The sequence below is a fragment of the Haliotis cracherodii genome, unplaced genomic scaffold (assembly GCF_022045235.1).
Source record: "Haliotis cracherodii isolate W230 unplaced genomic scaffold, xgHalCrac1.p SCAF_6, whole genome shotgun sequence".
Taxonomy (NCBI): Eukaryota; Metazoa; Mollusca; class Gastropoda; order Lepetellida; family Haliotidae; genus Haliotis; species Haliotis cracherodii.
The window spans coordinates 54,097,376-54,113,882 of record NW_027266319.1 but is presented as its reverse complement, the minus strand read 5'-3'; the positions used below and the strand labels follow the sequence as shown (position 1 = coordinate 54,113,882).

Below are 16,507 nucleotides of genomic sequence, written 5' to 3'. Positions count from 1 at the left end.
AATCCCAATCGGAATATTATAATACATTTCGATATAATATTGTTATTGAACATTCCAAAACATGTCATTCTCAGTACTAATCCCAATCGGAATATTATAATACATTTAGATATTATATTGTTATTGAACATTCCGCAACATGTTATTCTCAGTACTAATCCCAATCGGAATATTATAATACAATTTAATATATTATTGTTATTGAACATTCCGAAACATGTCATTCTCAGTACTAATCCCAATCGGAATATTATAATACATTTCGATATTATATTGTTATTGAACATTCCGCAACATGTTATTCTCAGTACTAATCCCAATCGGAATATTATAATACATTTTAATATGATATCGTTATTGAACATTTAAAAACATGTTATTCACAGTACTAATCACAATGAGAATATTATTATATGTTTAAATATAATATTGTTATTGAACATTCTGAAATATGTTATCCACAGTACAAATCACAATTAGAATATTATTATATGTTTAGATATAATATTGCTATTGAATATTCAAAAACATGTTATCCACTGTACAAGTCACAATTAGAATATTATAAGATATTATAATATAATATTGTTAGTGAACATTCAAAAAAATGTTATTCACAGTACAAATCACAATTAGAATATTATTATATATTTTAATATGATATTGTTATTGAATATCCAAAAACATGTTATTCAAAGTACTAATCCCAATCGGAATATTAATATATATTATAACAGTATATTATAATTGATAGTTTCATGAACAACTGAAATGATTATTTATAATATTCAACAAGGATAACAAATTCCAGTTTGCACATTCTTTACCTTGTCAACTGGTTGGGAATTCAAATCAAACAGTAATCAGTTATACAAGTAACCGTGTCGGGGCTATTTGTGAGTGTGAGACAGTAAATTCTCTGATATGTTGTAGTGGTTCTAATGAGAGTAGTTGGATAGTGTGCAGTGACTATCACTTTCAGTTTGTTTGATATTTTTAACGCCAACATGGCCAAAGGTCCAGGTTCAATTCCCCACATGGATACAATGTTTGAAGCTCATTTCTGGTGTCCCCTGCTGGAATATTGCTGGAATATTGCTGAAACCCAACACACTCACTAGATCTAGAACATATTTATTCTCTTTTTAAAAGGTATGTTTCAAGGAAGCGGTATTCTCCTTCCTGGCTCGGACAAGGCTGGGATTGTATTACAATATGCCACTGGTGAGTTGATGCCACCGTTTGCTGTAAAGTATTCTTGAAATTGCAACGTCTGTCATGTCCACGTCCTCCCAAGGTGAGGGAGTTAACTGACTCTTAAGACCTGTGACGATCCGGGTTAGAATGGGTCTTCAGCAACCCCTGCTTGCTGTAAAAGGCTACTATGCTTGTCGTAAGAGGCGACTAACTGGATCGGGTGGACAGGTTCACTGACTTGGTTGATGCATGTCATCGTATCCAAATTGCGTAGATTGATGCTCATGATGTCAATCACTGGATTGTCTGGTCCAGACTCGATTATTTGCAGACCATCGCAATATAGCTGGAATATTGCTGAGTGCTATTTTAGTTGCAGTTTGTATAATTTGTTACAAACTATAAGAAACCATAAGCATAGCACTTTGGTACAGGTGGTATGCAGGATATTTTTGCCTATGGAACAGTTTGACCAGTCACTGTAGGGACTTCCAACGCTACATGTATTTCGATTGTGAAAACGTTATGTTGACATTTAATAGTCAAAGTTGCTATAATATGACTTTTAACAAGACAAAGTATGGCATTTATGATATATGTATCCATTCTCTTGCAACTAAAGTTTGTTTCAAGGCGTCAATAGCGGTAATCTGATCGTGGTTGCTGTAAATAACGATGAGTTTTGCCGAAATGTATGTAAACAAGTACTAAATTAAATTTGAATAAAATAAATAAAATATATTGCAAAAGTCCAGATATACAATGAACACATTTTTATAACCAAATAGTTTAATAATGGGAAGAAATTGCGTAATTCAGTTCGGATTTGTTGACTGGTACTTCGTTGCGTGCTCGCAGTGATCAGCTGATAATTTCTTTTTGAGATGTGGCGAAAAACATCGTGTCAGTTTAAAACTTGAGTTGAGTAAATATGCAAGTAAAGTTTGGGAGCTATAACCAAGTTGGCGCTATATTGAGGGGAGCAATAGCGAAGGAACATTCTGTGTATCCTTGATTCTCAGTTCTGTAGGATGTAACATTTTACTGAGTTTATTAGCCTGATTTTTGGCAAGTACATTTTAAAATAGGGCCTTTAGTCAAGTAACATTTTCCATAAATTTTCAACCCCTGACTTTAGATTTATAGAAATAGAATAATTTTAGGAAGGATATGGTTTCACATGATAAAACAATCTATTTAAAATCAAATCTTAGTTCTCGCTGTGGCTAAACAAAGCGAGGACATCCCAGTTGGGGTCATGTCAGAACGACCTTTCATCTGACCAATCAGAGCGTCGCTTACCAGATCATGAAAGTGATAGTCAGAATGTGATTTCTAATCATGCATTTCGAAAACTTTAACACGGGGTATTCCGAACAATAGTTACGGGTTTAACGACTGAATCCATACAATCTAAACCATCTATTAGCGATTCCAGAATGTTCTTTTGTTCAGGTTTCTAATTTTTAATCAAGAATTTGTCAAAATATGTTTCGAAGCGTAGTCGCCAGTTTGAAATTTGTGCCGATAAGCAGGAGAAATCTACCTTTTGATTGGTCATTCTGATTGGTCGGTGAAAGTTCGTGCAAGGTCGTTCTGACATGACCCGTAATGGGATGTCCTCAGATCTTTGTTTAGCGGCAGCGAGAACTTAGACCTGATTTTAATGAGATTGCACGATAAAATGAACTCTAAGAGCCTATTTAAATATATGTAGTGCCCTTGAAGATTTCAGGGTCATAGGTACTGTCAGTGTAAAACCTGACATTTTGATGAAACAGTATCTAGAAATGATTATCCATTTCAATATATTTTTCAATAAAATCTAAGTATGGCGTATTCAGCACATCTGAACACTCAGTGTTGTGATACAGGTTAATGGCTGCGAAGGCAGTGGACTGATCCGAGCGTTCTCACAACACACAATCCACAGACTGGACGTTCCTCAGGACGGCCCACTGGTGAGTATGAAATCTTCACATTTGGATTACCCAACTTATTGAAAGACTTTTTTTTACTACGGTACATTGCTGATCAAACAATAATCTCTTCATAATGATGTAAGTTCTTCATATAAAATATGTTGCTTTTGTAAGATACAGCTAAATTGAATTGGGTGGTGAGGCTATTTTTATCGGACTGTTTTATTTCAGTTCAAGTAGGCATACATGTCAGTCAATTCCAGCATGGTTAATAAGTGTAGTCATAGAAGACAGTAGACAGGACTCCCAATATTTATTACCGTATTCGATGTAGTAAGCGCCCAGGGCGCTCTCAAAATTATAAATAGGGGGCTGTTATTAGAATATTAATTGGGGGAAAAAACAGAGTTATAAGATAAATTTAGTGGTTTATGCTGACGGCCTGAACTGTTTATATACGACAGATATATTTTTCCAGAATTTAATTGCCCATAATTAAGGGTGCATATAACACACGAGTGCGTATTATACGCGAATAAATAAGTCTTGTGTACATTGATCAATCGGAAGGGGTGCTAATTGGGATTGTTCACTAGCCAATATATGTGGCTGTGACCGTGGTGTTCTGTGACCGTGGTGTTCTGTGACCATGGTGTTCTGTGACAGTGGTGTTCTGTGACCGTGGTGTTCTGTGACCATGGTGTTCTGTGACCGTGGTGTTCTGTGACCGAGGTGTTCTGTGACCGTGGTGTTCTGTGACCGTGGTGTTCTGTGACCGAGGTGTTCTGTGACCGTGGTGTTCTGTGACCGTGGTGTTCTGTGACCGTGGTGTTCTGTGACCGTGGTGTTCTGTGACCATGGTGTTCTGTGACCGAGGTGTTCTGTGACCGTGGTGTTCTGTGACCGTGGTGTTCTTGTTGTGTTGCAGAGGAACAAGGTACGAGTGACTGTGCTGGCACGGAACACAAAGTATCGGAACATCTTGAACCAAGACGAGGTAAAAATCTTGGTCCATGTGCACCCAGATCCTGCATTCAGAGCAACATATATTTTTTGAGCGGCTGTCATAATCGTGGAGAAATCAACAGATTGAGGGATTTCTCCGACTAAAGCCATGTTATTTTTAATGTAAAATGTCTCTATAATTTTGCACAGTGACCCATAGTGCCAGTTTTACGTGTTGCGTTGCATGTTCAGAATGGCGAATTCTTCTCCCAGAATCAACAGCAAAAACAATAGCATGACGTCATCATAATGGTTTATTTATTGAGATCAATATTGTACCACCGAAGGTTAAAACTGATTGATTTATAGAAAAATATAATCAAGAAATTTGTCAGATTTTTTATCATGCCACTGGATCCATTGATTGATGTTTGGGTCATCCTAGCATCTAGGTTATCAGGATGATAAATTGTCTTTGAAACTTTTTTTCCTGATAAAATATGATGAAAAATTCTCCCAATTTCTGAAGAACAACGACCAACAGCTCAAACATGTGCTTTAACAGGTTTAAGGAATTAATTGATGAGACCACAGATTTTGGGGTTGTTTTTTTAAGAGAATCGGATGTTTTTGTTGTTGCCACTGAAATGATTACCTACTTCATGGGGGGTGGTCAGGTAACCTAGTGGTTAAAGTGTTCGCTCTTCATGCCGAAGACCTGGGTTTGATTCCCGACATGGGTACAATGTGTGAAGCCCATTTGTGGTGTCCCCTGCCGTGATATTGCTGTAATATTGCTAAAAGGGGCTTAAAACCATACTTACTCACTCACTCACCTTTTTCATAAACATGTGGATGGTTGCTGCCATTACTTTGCCATCTTCTGTTTCAGCTGGTGTCTGCTCTCAAAACAGTTGGAGAGTTTGAAGTGAAGCTGGTTGTGTTTAACAAGTGAGTGCTCACCTCTACACCATGTTGATACTCATCGTCTGTTGCCTATGGTTACCAATCTGTGTCTTGAGTATATTCAATTCTAGAACATAGAGTTAGGGGAAAACCGTTTAATAACTAGTTTTTTTGTTTGTTTTCTTTCAAATGCCATTGATGCTTAATTTTTCAATTTAATTTCTTTAAAAGAAAATCCCTTACGGTATTAGATTATGTGTTTAGCTCCTTCCAGTTAAACACTGATTTACAAATTTTAAGACATTTATTTTGCTTTTGCCAATCTTTTAATACATAATAGTAATAGGGTTTTTTTCTGGTTAGGTTGGTTGGTTGGTTGGTTTGTTGTTTTACGCCGCACTCAGCAATATTCTAGCTATATGACGGCGGTCTGTTAATAATCAAGTCTGGACCAAACAATCCAGTGATTGATATCATGAGCATCCATCCACGCAATTGGGATCGATGACCTGCATCAACCAAGTCAGCAAGCCTGACCACCCGATCCCGTTAGTCGCCTTTTACGGCAAGCATGGGTTGCTGAAGACCTATTCTACCTATTCTACCCCGGATCTTCACTACTGATTTTGTGATTACAGGCAAGAACAATCAATATATATTTTCTCTATCTGTTTCAGGGACATGCCATTTTTAGACCAACTCAAGGTGAGTGTTGCCATGGTTACAGTGATGAATGTAAGGTGTAGAAGGATCTAAGTGTGTGTCGTGTTGAGGATTATGTCAGGTAGCTGGATTTTTGGAACAAATAATGTACGAGCCAATGAAGCCGGCGTGAGTCCTGATAATTATGTGTGCATTATCTGACTTAAACTATAGCATCAAAGTATCAAAATACTGTGTGATCAGATTTATAGTAGGCCTGGAAGTTAAATGCATGAATTCGATAAATACATGAAAATAATTTCAACACAAATATGCTGCTTGGAAAGTTCATACACAGTACATGAGAATCTTTAACTTTGTTCTTAGATATCCATGCTGAATTTGAACTAGCCTATATGTTACTACTGCCTTTGCATTTTGTGCGATTTGATCGCTGCAGCCAGTTCATTTGTAAAGCACGTGCTTAAAATTAATGCATGAGCTATAAAATCACATTACAGTAAGTACGTCATCAATTAGAGTGACATCACAGCTGTATTTTAACATTTTGAATAAGTCGTCGTCGTCATCATCATCATCATCATCATCATCATCTTCATGTTCTTTATCATTGTATTGTTTTATATCTGCAGATCTCCCATAACAGTGACATCTTCATCGGCATGCATGGCGCTGGCCTCACGCACCTGCTGTTTCAACCTGACTGGGCCGTGGTGTTTGAGATGTACGTATGCCAGATCAGTGCTGGTATAGTCAGGATAGAGTATATCCCCCTGTTATACCCCCAAACTAAACAGGCAGAGGTATATAGTTATACCAAGGAATTCCGTCTGTGCTGACATCCTTTGCAGGGACAGTTTTTTGTGCAACCTATAACCTTAACACTACTGCGTAGATAACGTTCCAACTTGGTGAACACTTTTCATACCAACAGGAGAGGTGCAGTGTGAAATTTTATTTCATTTCAGTATTTGGATTTTCTGAAAAAATACAGCTATTTATAATTTTTTTACTAAGAATTGCTTTTTTTAAACATTTGTGTGACCTTTTACTTCAAAACTACTACATAGATTCTTTTCAAACTTGGTGAACGCTTTCTGTACAAATAGGAGAGGTGCAGTGCGAAGTTTGATTTCAATATTTGGATTTCCTGAAAGAATACTGCTATTTTTCATTTAGCTACAACTGCGAGGACCCGCGCTGCTACTACGACCTGGCCCGCCTCCGTGGGATCAGCTACATCACCTGGGAGAGACAAGACAAGCTGGACCAGGAGGATGAGGTCAGTGGTCAGTCTTGGTCATCCACACGGCCATCTCGGGAACTGTATGTCAGTTATAACATAGCGGGTCAGCTTGACTTGGCAAGAGAACCCAAATTCGAACAATATCAGCAGGATTTGAACTACTGAAATTTTGAAGGGCATTAATCGTGAAATGAACACTGAGTGAGTGAATGAGTGAGTGAATATTTATAGTCACATATCAGCCATATCGTGACTAAATCAAGTTAGACAGTAATACATACAATTTTATTATAAAACCTGTCGTCAAAGGACAGTAAAATAACTAGATTATCACAGATGTATATTTTAAGACTAGTATGGAACCATAAAAAGATTTTACATAAATGACAATACATTATAAAAACGGGGCTAGGGATTGCCAGCAATTAAAGGTAGGCCACCCTACTAGGAACCGTGGGGACTTACAATACTTCTGCTACCTGCACAGTTCCCCAGCAGGATTTACGCCATCCCTTAGCCAGCCGCTGGCGATGATCATGAAGTTTAGCCAAATAGAAACAAACAAGTATACTACGACTAAAACGGTAGTAGGAATTAAACTTACTTCGAAATGAACAATGAACAAGGGAGATAGTTCTATGGATACACAACTTCTTTATTACAATGAATGCGGTGTTTCGGTGTAGATACTAACACCATTATCAAGTATGTGATGATAAGTGCCACTTAAAGAGGAAATCCAACAATAATTACCGTATAATTTAGTGGGGTTATTCAGAGCTACAGATAAGCTGCTTATCTGCGTAAAATACGCATCAGAAATGCAGAAATACACATTAAAATAAAATTTGTGCGTATCAAATACGCAACAAACATTACAGATACGCTACAAAAAAAAAATTTGTGCGTATCATCAAAATATGGTGAAGTAACCCTGCGTATTCGATTAAAAAATCAGCAACTTATTTGAAATTATAAATGGGCATTCCGTCAACCTTGCCAAACTCCATGATATCAGTTAAAATACTGTTTTAGTCATATAGAAATCCCATGCATTATTTTTATTGCCAAAACTATTTTACTGTCAGCAGTATTAAAAAAAACTATTTTGTATTTTAAGATGGGGTCACGGGTGGCCCAGTTGTCTAAGGCGCCGCGATTTGCTATGCAGGGTTGCATCCCTTGGGCACGCCAGAAACCTATGATTGTGGGTCAAATTCCGCTTTGCCTGGATTATGTTTCTAGGTTTGTCTGCACCATACCTGTGCTTGTGGGTTTGACTGAAGCGGTAAATGTCTGAGACCTCAATCACTTCGGGCTTTTCTCCCACATTAAGCTGACACGCCACAAGATAACTGGAATAATGTTAAAAGCGGCGTTAAACTCAACTCACTCACTCACTATCTTTGAAGTTTCTTAAGTTTCGATTTTTAAGGTTGACGGATCCATTAACAAACACAAGCAGTGTAAGGTCTGATGTTTAAAGCTGACTGCATGTGATGTTTTGCATGATGTTAATGTAGCGGCCATAAAATTTCCGAGTCCCGTGACGGGATTCAAACCATGGACCTTCTGATCCGAGGTCGGACGCCTTGTCCACATGACCAAAGAGGTTACCCTGCTACAAGGCGTCCGACCTTGGATCAGAAGGTCCGTGGTTCGAATCCCATCACGGAACTCGGAAATTTTATGGCCGCTACATTAATAAAGTGTTATTCTTTTCCAGGGCCACCATCCAACCCTGGGAGCGCACGCTAAATTCACGAACTATGGTTTTGACGTCAATGAGTTTCTACGTCTAGTATTTCAAGGAGCACAGCATGTGAAGTCACACCCTAGCTACATCACAGCACATCAAGAAAAACATGGCAGAAATCACAAGTCCAAAGATGAGTTGTAACTTGATTGGAATGATGTCTTGGAGGCATAATAACGGAAACATGAAAATATTTTTATAAAATTCGTTGGGTGTTTTGTCCATATTTTTATAAAAAATGAATTGTGAATGATTGGTTATTTCCGATTGAATGTTTGTACTTTTAATTATTATGATTATGATTATCATTACTATTGTTTACTTCAGTATTTCCGAGTTACAGAAAAGCCATTGTCAAACTTCATCATCTGGCATCGGTCCTAGTTCTAAAAGTAGAAATATCTTAAATTTAGAAGAATTTTCTTTTGATATCAATTATAAGGTCCAGAGACTTAAGTAGATACATTTGTCTGATGCATGCCCTTATATGGAAATGTACCATGTGATATGGTATTAGTGAGAAGCACGTTATATTGATTATTTGCTGAAGCTGTAAACAAAAGCAATTGAAGAATTTTCTTTTTTCAAATATTTCTCCATTTAGCATGTGTTTAGGGGAATTTCCACTGCAGTAATTCATTTTTGTTATTCTATTTATGGTTTTTATGCTCCAAAATATAGGCATGACATCTTTTATCAAAATCAGTTTATGAACTCCGCTGACCCTGAAAGTATGACAAGTCAGGAAAATAAATATAACCAACCACAACATGCACAAGGTGTTAATATAATTTGACGCAGTGTGGGGGGCACGCTTTAACGCTATAACTGGAATACTGTTCAAAGTGGCGTTAAACCCAATTCACTCACTCACTCTAAAAGCAGCGTAAAACTGCACTCTCTCACTGTCTTTCACTCACTCACTCACTCACTCACTCACTCTCTCACTGTCTTTCACTCACTCACTCTGTTCATGACTTTTTCATGTATTGATTATGTAGATTTGAGTGGAACAACTATCACTATGGGAGAGAGGTCTGAACTTGTCAATTGTTGATTTTATTGTTGTACAGTGGTCCCTCGCTACAAGGCTACCAATGGGGTCCAAATAATTGTTGGGCGTTATAGACGATGAGCCGTTTAACCGAGGCCAAATCATCAATGTGTGTTTATCTCACGTCACGTCAAAATAGTATATATTTTTATGGACCTAGATCTACCTGTAATATCATTCATTTATTAAATCTGTCACATTTCACAATGTCTGAAATACGTATTCCATTTCAATTTATCATTTTTTATCGATAAATTACATGCAGGGCGGCCGGGTAGCCTAGTGGTTAAAGCGTTCGCTCGTCACGCCGACGACCCGGGTTGGATTCCTGACATGGGTACAATATGTGAAGCCCTTTTCTGGTGTCCCCAGCCGTGATATTGCTGAAATATTGCTAAAAGCGGCGTAAAACCATACTCACTCACTCACTCACTCTTGTTTCAATTTTATCGTTGTCATGATAAAAATATATTATCAAAAAGGAGCTGAAGTAGGGCTGAAGAAATTACCATATTTGACATAATCAGAGCCCAGGGCACTCTCAAAATTTGAAATAGGGGTCTCTTTTTAGAATATTATTTTGGGGAAAAACAACAATGGTGAAAGATAATTGCTGTGATATTGCTGGAATATTGCTAAAGGCGGCGTAAAACCATACTCACTCACTCACTCACTCACTGTTATACATGCATACTCATGGAAGAAAATAAAGGAACGCTTAACTTAAAGGTTACTGCCGTGACTAGTATTGATTCCTCACGTCTATTAATAAACCACAGCGATACCTTTTGTACAGCTTGGCTACAGCCAGTTCCTGCTTCCAAACTGAATTTTCTAACTAAAAAAATTTATTTCATTTTTTATATCTGGTATGTTCCAAATACATTAAAATCTCAAGAAGCAATTTTTCCAAGTATTCTGTTGGTAGCACTGGGATCAACAAGGCGCCAGCCTGCAAACCCGAGCCAGTTCTTCTAATGTTAAAAGTATCAAGTTTAAGGTATTCAAAGGGCTAGTAGAATTTCAGGCATTTAAGGGGGTGTCTTTATACGCTATTGCAATTCAGGCTAGTAACATCTTCCCAAGGCACGGGCGTTAACGGACTATAAAAGTCCAGTTTCCACCCTTGCTGAACTAGGCTGGAATTCCGGAGTTACATATTAGCTGGGCTAAGGAGTCTATGAATAGTCCAATCAAAATCGCGTAACGAACTTGATATTCTGTTTGTAAACAACATGGATTTCAACTTGCAGATTTCAACGTCAGTTAACGCCCTTGCCTTGGGAAGATGGGCTAGAAATATGTTTCAGGCTAAGTGGCAACCTTGAAATTGCATTTTGCTATTTTGTGGTATTTCTCTATGCTCTTTTAGCAGGATATCAAGCATGGAAAAGCGCAATACAAATGGATTATGATTATGATTATCATTATCATTATCTTGGTAATCATGGTAATTAAATGAAGTCCACCTGTCCGCCCTTCCCGAGGACATTTTTCGTGCAACCTGTAAGCTTATAGATTCTTTTTAAACTTGGTGAACACTCTCTATACCAATAGGAGAGGTGCAGTGCGAAATTTGATTTCAATATTTGGATTTTCTGAAAAAATGCAGCTATATTTCATTTTTTGACTAAGAATTGTTTTCCTTAAACATTTGTGTGACCTGTAACTTGAAAACTACTGCATAGATTCTTTCAAACTGGGTGAACACTTTCTACAACAATAGGAGAGGTGCAGTGCGAAGTTTGATTTCAGTATTTGGATTTTCTGAAAAAATACAACTATTTTTCATTTTTTGACTAAGAATTGTTTTCCTTAAACATTTGTGTGACCTGTAACTCCAAAACTACTACACAGATTCTTTTCAAACTTGGTGAACAGTCTAGCACTGTCTAGTTTGTCACTATGTTGAAAACCACAATCTCTTGCAGGATGTCATGTTAAACAAGTGATCTCAGTCATGTTCCTTTATTTATTGCCAACAGTATATTTCATTTCACCACACGTTTCATCATGAATATGTATCACTCGCACACTTTATCAATTTATTCACTTTTTGTTTAGATAGTTTACAATTTTTGTGTTGATCACAAATCATGGGGCTTATGGGTATTTATTTTCTTCTCGCCATTTGTTCAACCTCAATTATCCAGGGTAATTTATCTATGTTCTGTTAGGATATGTATAAAACATTAACGGATATGTATAAAACATCAACGGATATGTATAAAACATGTATAAAACATCAACGGATATGTATAAAACATCAACGGATATGTATAAAACATCAACGGATATGTTTAAAACATGTATAAAACATTAACGAATATGTATAAAACATCAACGGATATGTATTAAACATCAATGGATATGTATAAAACATCAACAGATATGTATAAAACATCAATGGATCTGTATAAAACATTAACGAATATGTATAAACATCAACGGATATGTATAAAACATCAACACCAAAGAATAACCAGTCTCGATTATCCAGTAAAACAGATTCAATTGGGCATAAAAGTCACATCTTCCCGAGGCAAGAGATTTAACTGACTTTAAAAGTCTAGTTTCCACCCTTGCCGAACTAGGCTGGAATTCCTGGGCTCGATCCTTAATCTACCAGTGGCTATTACGAGTTATGTCCCTTCTATGCCTCTCCTATTGACCAATCAGATTCCATCTCTCGTATCACTTGCATTTGCTTCAAACAAAAAGGTGATGCCCAGTCAAGACGACCTGGTCGATAATGAAGATCTATACTGAGATAAAACGAGTCTTACAACGCGAAGTACATCAAATTACGTGAGCACCTTGATTAAAAACACGAAAAGATTTAGAAAATATGTGTTGACAACAAGTTAGCGATGCACATGCTTTGCAAATCCTGCAGTAGACCGAAACCTGCCTGACAGCCTACAAACAAATTTCGATTTCGGTGCGCGATTTTTATTGGACTATGCATAGACTGTTAGTCCAGCCAAAATGTAACTCCATAATACCAGCCTAGTTCGGCAAGGGAGGAAACTGTACTTTTATAGTCCGTTAACTCTCTTGCCCCGGGAAGATGAAAAGTCAAAACAGAGGTGAAAATTATATGAATGAATCACTGAAAGTCAGTAATGACACAGGTGTTCACGAAGAGAGTACTCATGTCCTGCCCTATCAGTAGCCAATCACACAATCTGTATAAAATAGTAAGTGTTTTTGCCTGATGGTGACCTGTAAATAAACTAGACAATCAGTTGAAGGACCAGAAATCCAAGCACAATGGCATGGTGTACTTTTTGTTGATACTAAAAACGATATGTTTATTATCCCCCGCCCAACTAAGTTGGAGGGGGATATAGAAACGGGCTCTGTCCGTCCGTCTGTCCGTCATGTTTCGTTTCCGGAGCATATCTCAGAAACCGTTTAATATTTTTTCATGAAACTTTGCAGGTTTGTCAGGAACATGCTAAACTGGTGCCTTTTGCTATTTAGACATTTTTATTTTTTACGGTTCCATGGCAACAAGATGGACTTAGGTTCCAAACTGTTCTTTTTTTAACAATTTCCATGACAAGTTCCACCTCGGTTACAAAAAGGTTAGGGTTTGTTTAGATATAATTGTGTCATAAATTCTGCAACCACGTTAGTGCCAAACTCTTGTTTTGAATTACATCTGCTGTGAACTAGAGCAGAAACACCTGGAAGCATTAACCATCAAGCCTCAGTTTGGAAGTGGCATCACCATCTTCCTCTCTCTATCACTTAGCACAGGATTTCTATCTCTCTTGGTATCAAAGACCAATCAAAAACTTTCTGAAAAAAGAGTCCAGAACCCCTCGTAGCGCTAAGACGATTGTAACTCCTACACTTTAATATAGACTTACAGCAGTCTTAGCACTAAGAACGCTTTGTGAAACGGGTCCCAGGGCTCGATTGAAGGAACTTGATTTAGCTTGCACCATGTGCATGTTGACATGAAAATCTAGTTGCACCAGACAAAACCGGGCTGCACCCTGGTCCCAGAAATTTATCAAAATTGAAACATAGATGCATCAACTAGTCTAAATAAGTAAAATCTCTGCTCTCTTATGACTGTTATTTGTCATGAATTACACATAACACAGGGATTAGTGATGTAGTATGGTCACTTTTGATCAAAGACTCTAATAAATGAACTATACTACTCAAAAGAAGTTAAAGAACATCTGATTTATTTTCATATGACTGTAGTTAATCTGTCATGGCTGGTGGGTATTGCAAAAGAGACTCTTCCAATTTTGAATGTTCCTTAACTCGTTTGAGTAGTATATTAGCTGGAAAAGAAATTTTCCCAAGTACTAACACAGGAAGAGGGGAGTCTTAGGCGACAAGATGTTTTATTTAGTTTTTGCAGGGATGTGAAATTTCCGTGGAAATGCGAAAAATCATGTTTTTTTAAAAAGTAGTCCTCATCTTCCGCGTAAAAACATAATCAAAGATTTTTTAAAATTACTCCCAAAAATATTGTCGGGATTCCGGACAACAGTCGCGGATTGTCCTGTTTTCGATAAGAGCTTTTAGCATCATATATGCCTTTATTATTATTCATGACACAAGACTATTATCGTCGGATCATAGGTTTTCGGACATCATACGTTTTCTATAATGAATTCTTGCACTATAATGTAGGAAGTAGTGTCACACAGAACTTGTAAGTACTCAGATGATGGCTTGTTTTTAAGATAAAGTTGTCTTTTAGCCTGTAAGTGAATTAGATGTTTTATAGTGATTAGTATAAGGTAAGTTTTTTTCAGTATGCTTCAACATGGGGAAAGGGTTAGACATTGCACAGGTAGCCGGGTGCAAAGACGCTATGCCCGATTTTTTAAAAGTAATAATTTAACTTTGAAATTTGCATCCAACATCTTTGTTTACTTGACGCTGACTTTTGCCATTGACTTATTATATTTCATGGTGTGAATGTTGTCCAACATGCACGAAATTGTTTATTAATCAAATGTTTAATTCGGGATGGGGTGGGGGGGGTGGGTGGGGGGGTCCATGCCCCAAGACCCCCCTAGAGTTTTCCTCTTTTTCTTAGAAATCCTGTATTTGAGAGGCGCACAACAACGAGAGTACTGGTTACATAGCTGCTTGTCTCAGTCTTGAAAGAATTGTGTATTTTTATTGGACAGCTATTTCTTGCATCATGTCATTTGAACCAGGGTCCCGTTCCAGAAAGCGATCATAGCGCTAAGATTATCAGACGTAGTGCTACGATCACTTTGTGGAACGGGGTCCAGACTCTTTAACGAAGTTATGGTGGCAATTAGGTCCAGGGTGTTAATCTTAACTTGATTGAGATATAATACCCTGGATGATAGAGGATGCTCATTGTTGTGTGCATTTCACTATTTCTAATGGTATTCTGTTTTTGCGAGATTAACTCCCTGGCCTGGATGCTGGACCAAGTAATATTGAGATGAAAAGGCTGGTTCTCAGACAATGAGTGAGTTTGGTTTTACACCGCTTTTAGCAATATTCCAGCAATATCACGGCAGGGGACACCAGAAATGGGCTACACACATTGTACCCATGTCAGGAATCGAACACAGGTCTTCGGCATGACGAGCGAATGCTTTAACCACTAGGCTACCCGACTGCCCCTCTCAGACAGTGTCTTCAGCTTAATTGTCAGAATGACTACTGACAGAGGCCATAGTCTCTGCTATTGAGGGCAGTGTTACAAACTCATTGGTATTGTGATTCTATTGCAAATACAGGTGGTGTTGCAATGGTATTATGATTGTGTTTTTCACATTGTGTTGAGCAGATTGTGTTCTACAGTTGGTGGGGCGGTCGGGTAGCCTAGTGGTTAAAGAGTTTGCTCGTCACACCTAAGACCCGGGTTCGATTCCCGACATGGGTACACTGTTTGAAGCCCATTTCTGGTGTCCCCCGCCGTGATATTGCTGGAATAATGCTAAAAGCGGCGTAAAACCATACTCACTCACTCTCTCACTCTACAGTTGGTTTAGCAGATAGTGTTAGCAGATTGTGTTCTACAGTTGGTTTAGCAGATTGTGTTTGGTAGATTGTTTTTAACAGATTGTTTTTAACAATTAATGTTTTACTAATGCAGGCAGTGTCTGAGAACCAATAATTATATTCTCTCTTAGTACTACTGAACAGTGGAGTATGTGTGCAATAATAGTGATAAAGGAATTTTTAGCGCTAAGATTGAGGAGATGAAGTCTTGTCATGACTCTTCAGTGTTGATCTCATGTCTTTCTGTACAGGGTTACCATGGTTACTTTAAAATTATCAGAGTAAACATTTAGTGTTGAAGTCCCATCTGCTTGTTTTCACAACCTATTCAGTTGAAGTCCAACTTCTTTGAGTTACCATGGATACACCTCAGATGTTAGCTGCATTGTCAAAGTAACCTACTGATGTTACCATGGTTACCATTTGACATTAACTGTACACCATAAGTAACCTTTTGATTTTACTCTGTTGGCATGGTTAACTATAGGAACCTCATGATATTGTTACCATGGTAACCTTCTGTTACTGTGTTGTTATGTTGAAACAATAATAACCACTTGATGCAACTCAGCGCCTTCTTGTGACACGTTTGGCATTTGTCCGAAGAAATAATTGTTCATTCCTGAAACAATACAGAAAAAGTGTTGAGAAAACATTTTTGATTGTGTACAATGTTTTGAAATACCTGGGTCCTAATCAAAACAAAACTGTCTTTCAGGAGACCTAACATGAGAAAGCTTTGTCGTGAGAAAAAGGGTAAATTATGGCTTTAAAAAATAAGAATTGGTTCTCAGGCA

The 16,507-nt window shown here is 37.6% G+C and overlaps 1 protein-coding gene across 1 annotated transcript in view; it reads left to right on the top strand.

The window, feature by feature from the left end:
• The window catches only part of LOC139444820 (EGF domain-specific O-linked N-acetylglucosamine transferase-like), a 28,221-nt gene extending 16,229 nt beyond the window's left edge, over positions 1–11,992 (top strand). The window contains exons 10-17 of the mRNA XM_071225786.1: positions 1,153–1,224; positions 3,072–3,158; positions 4,048–4,116; positions 4,957–5,015; positions 5,648–5,675; positions 6,266–6,357; positions 6,813–6,915; positions 8,606–11,992. Of these exons, the coding sequence (XP_071081887.1) occupies positions 1,153–1,224; positions 3,072–3,158; positions 4,048–4,116; positions 4,957–5,015; positions 5,648–5,675; positions 6,266–6,357; positions 6,813–6,915; positions 8,606–8,779 (684 nt within the window). The 3' untranslated portion in view covers positions 8,780–11,992. The remainder of the gene's footprint in view (positions 1–1,152; positions 1,225–3,071; positions 3,159–4,047; positions 4,117–4,956; positions 5,016–5,647; positions 5,676–6,265; positions 6,358–6,812; positions 6,916–8,605) is intronic.
• Positions 11,993–16,507: the final 4,515 nt, after the last annotated feature.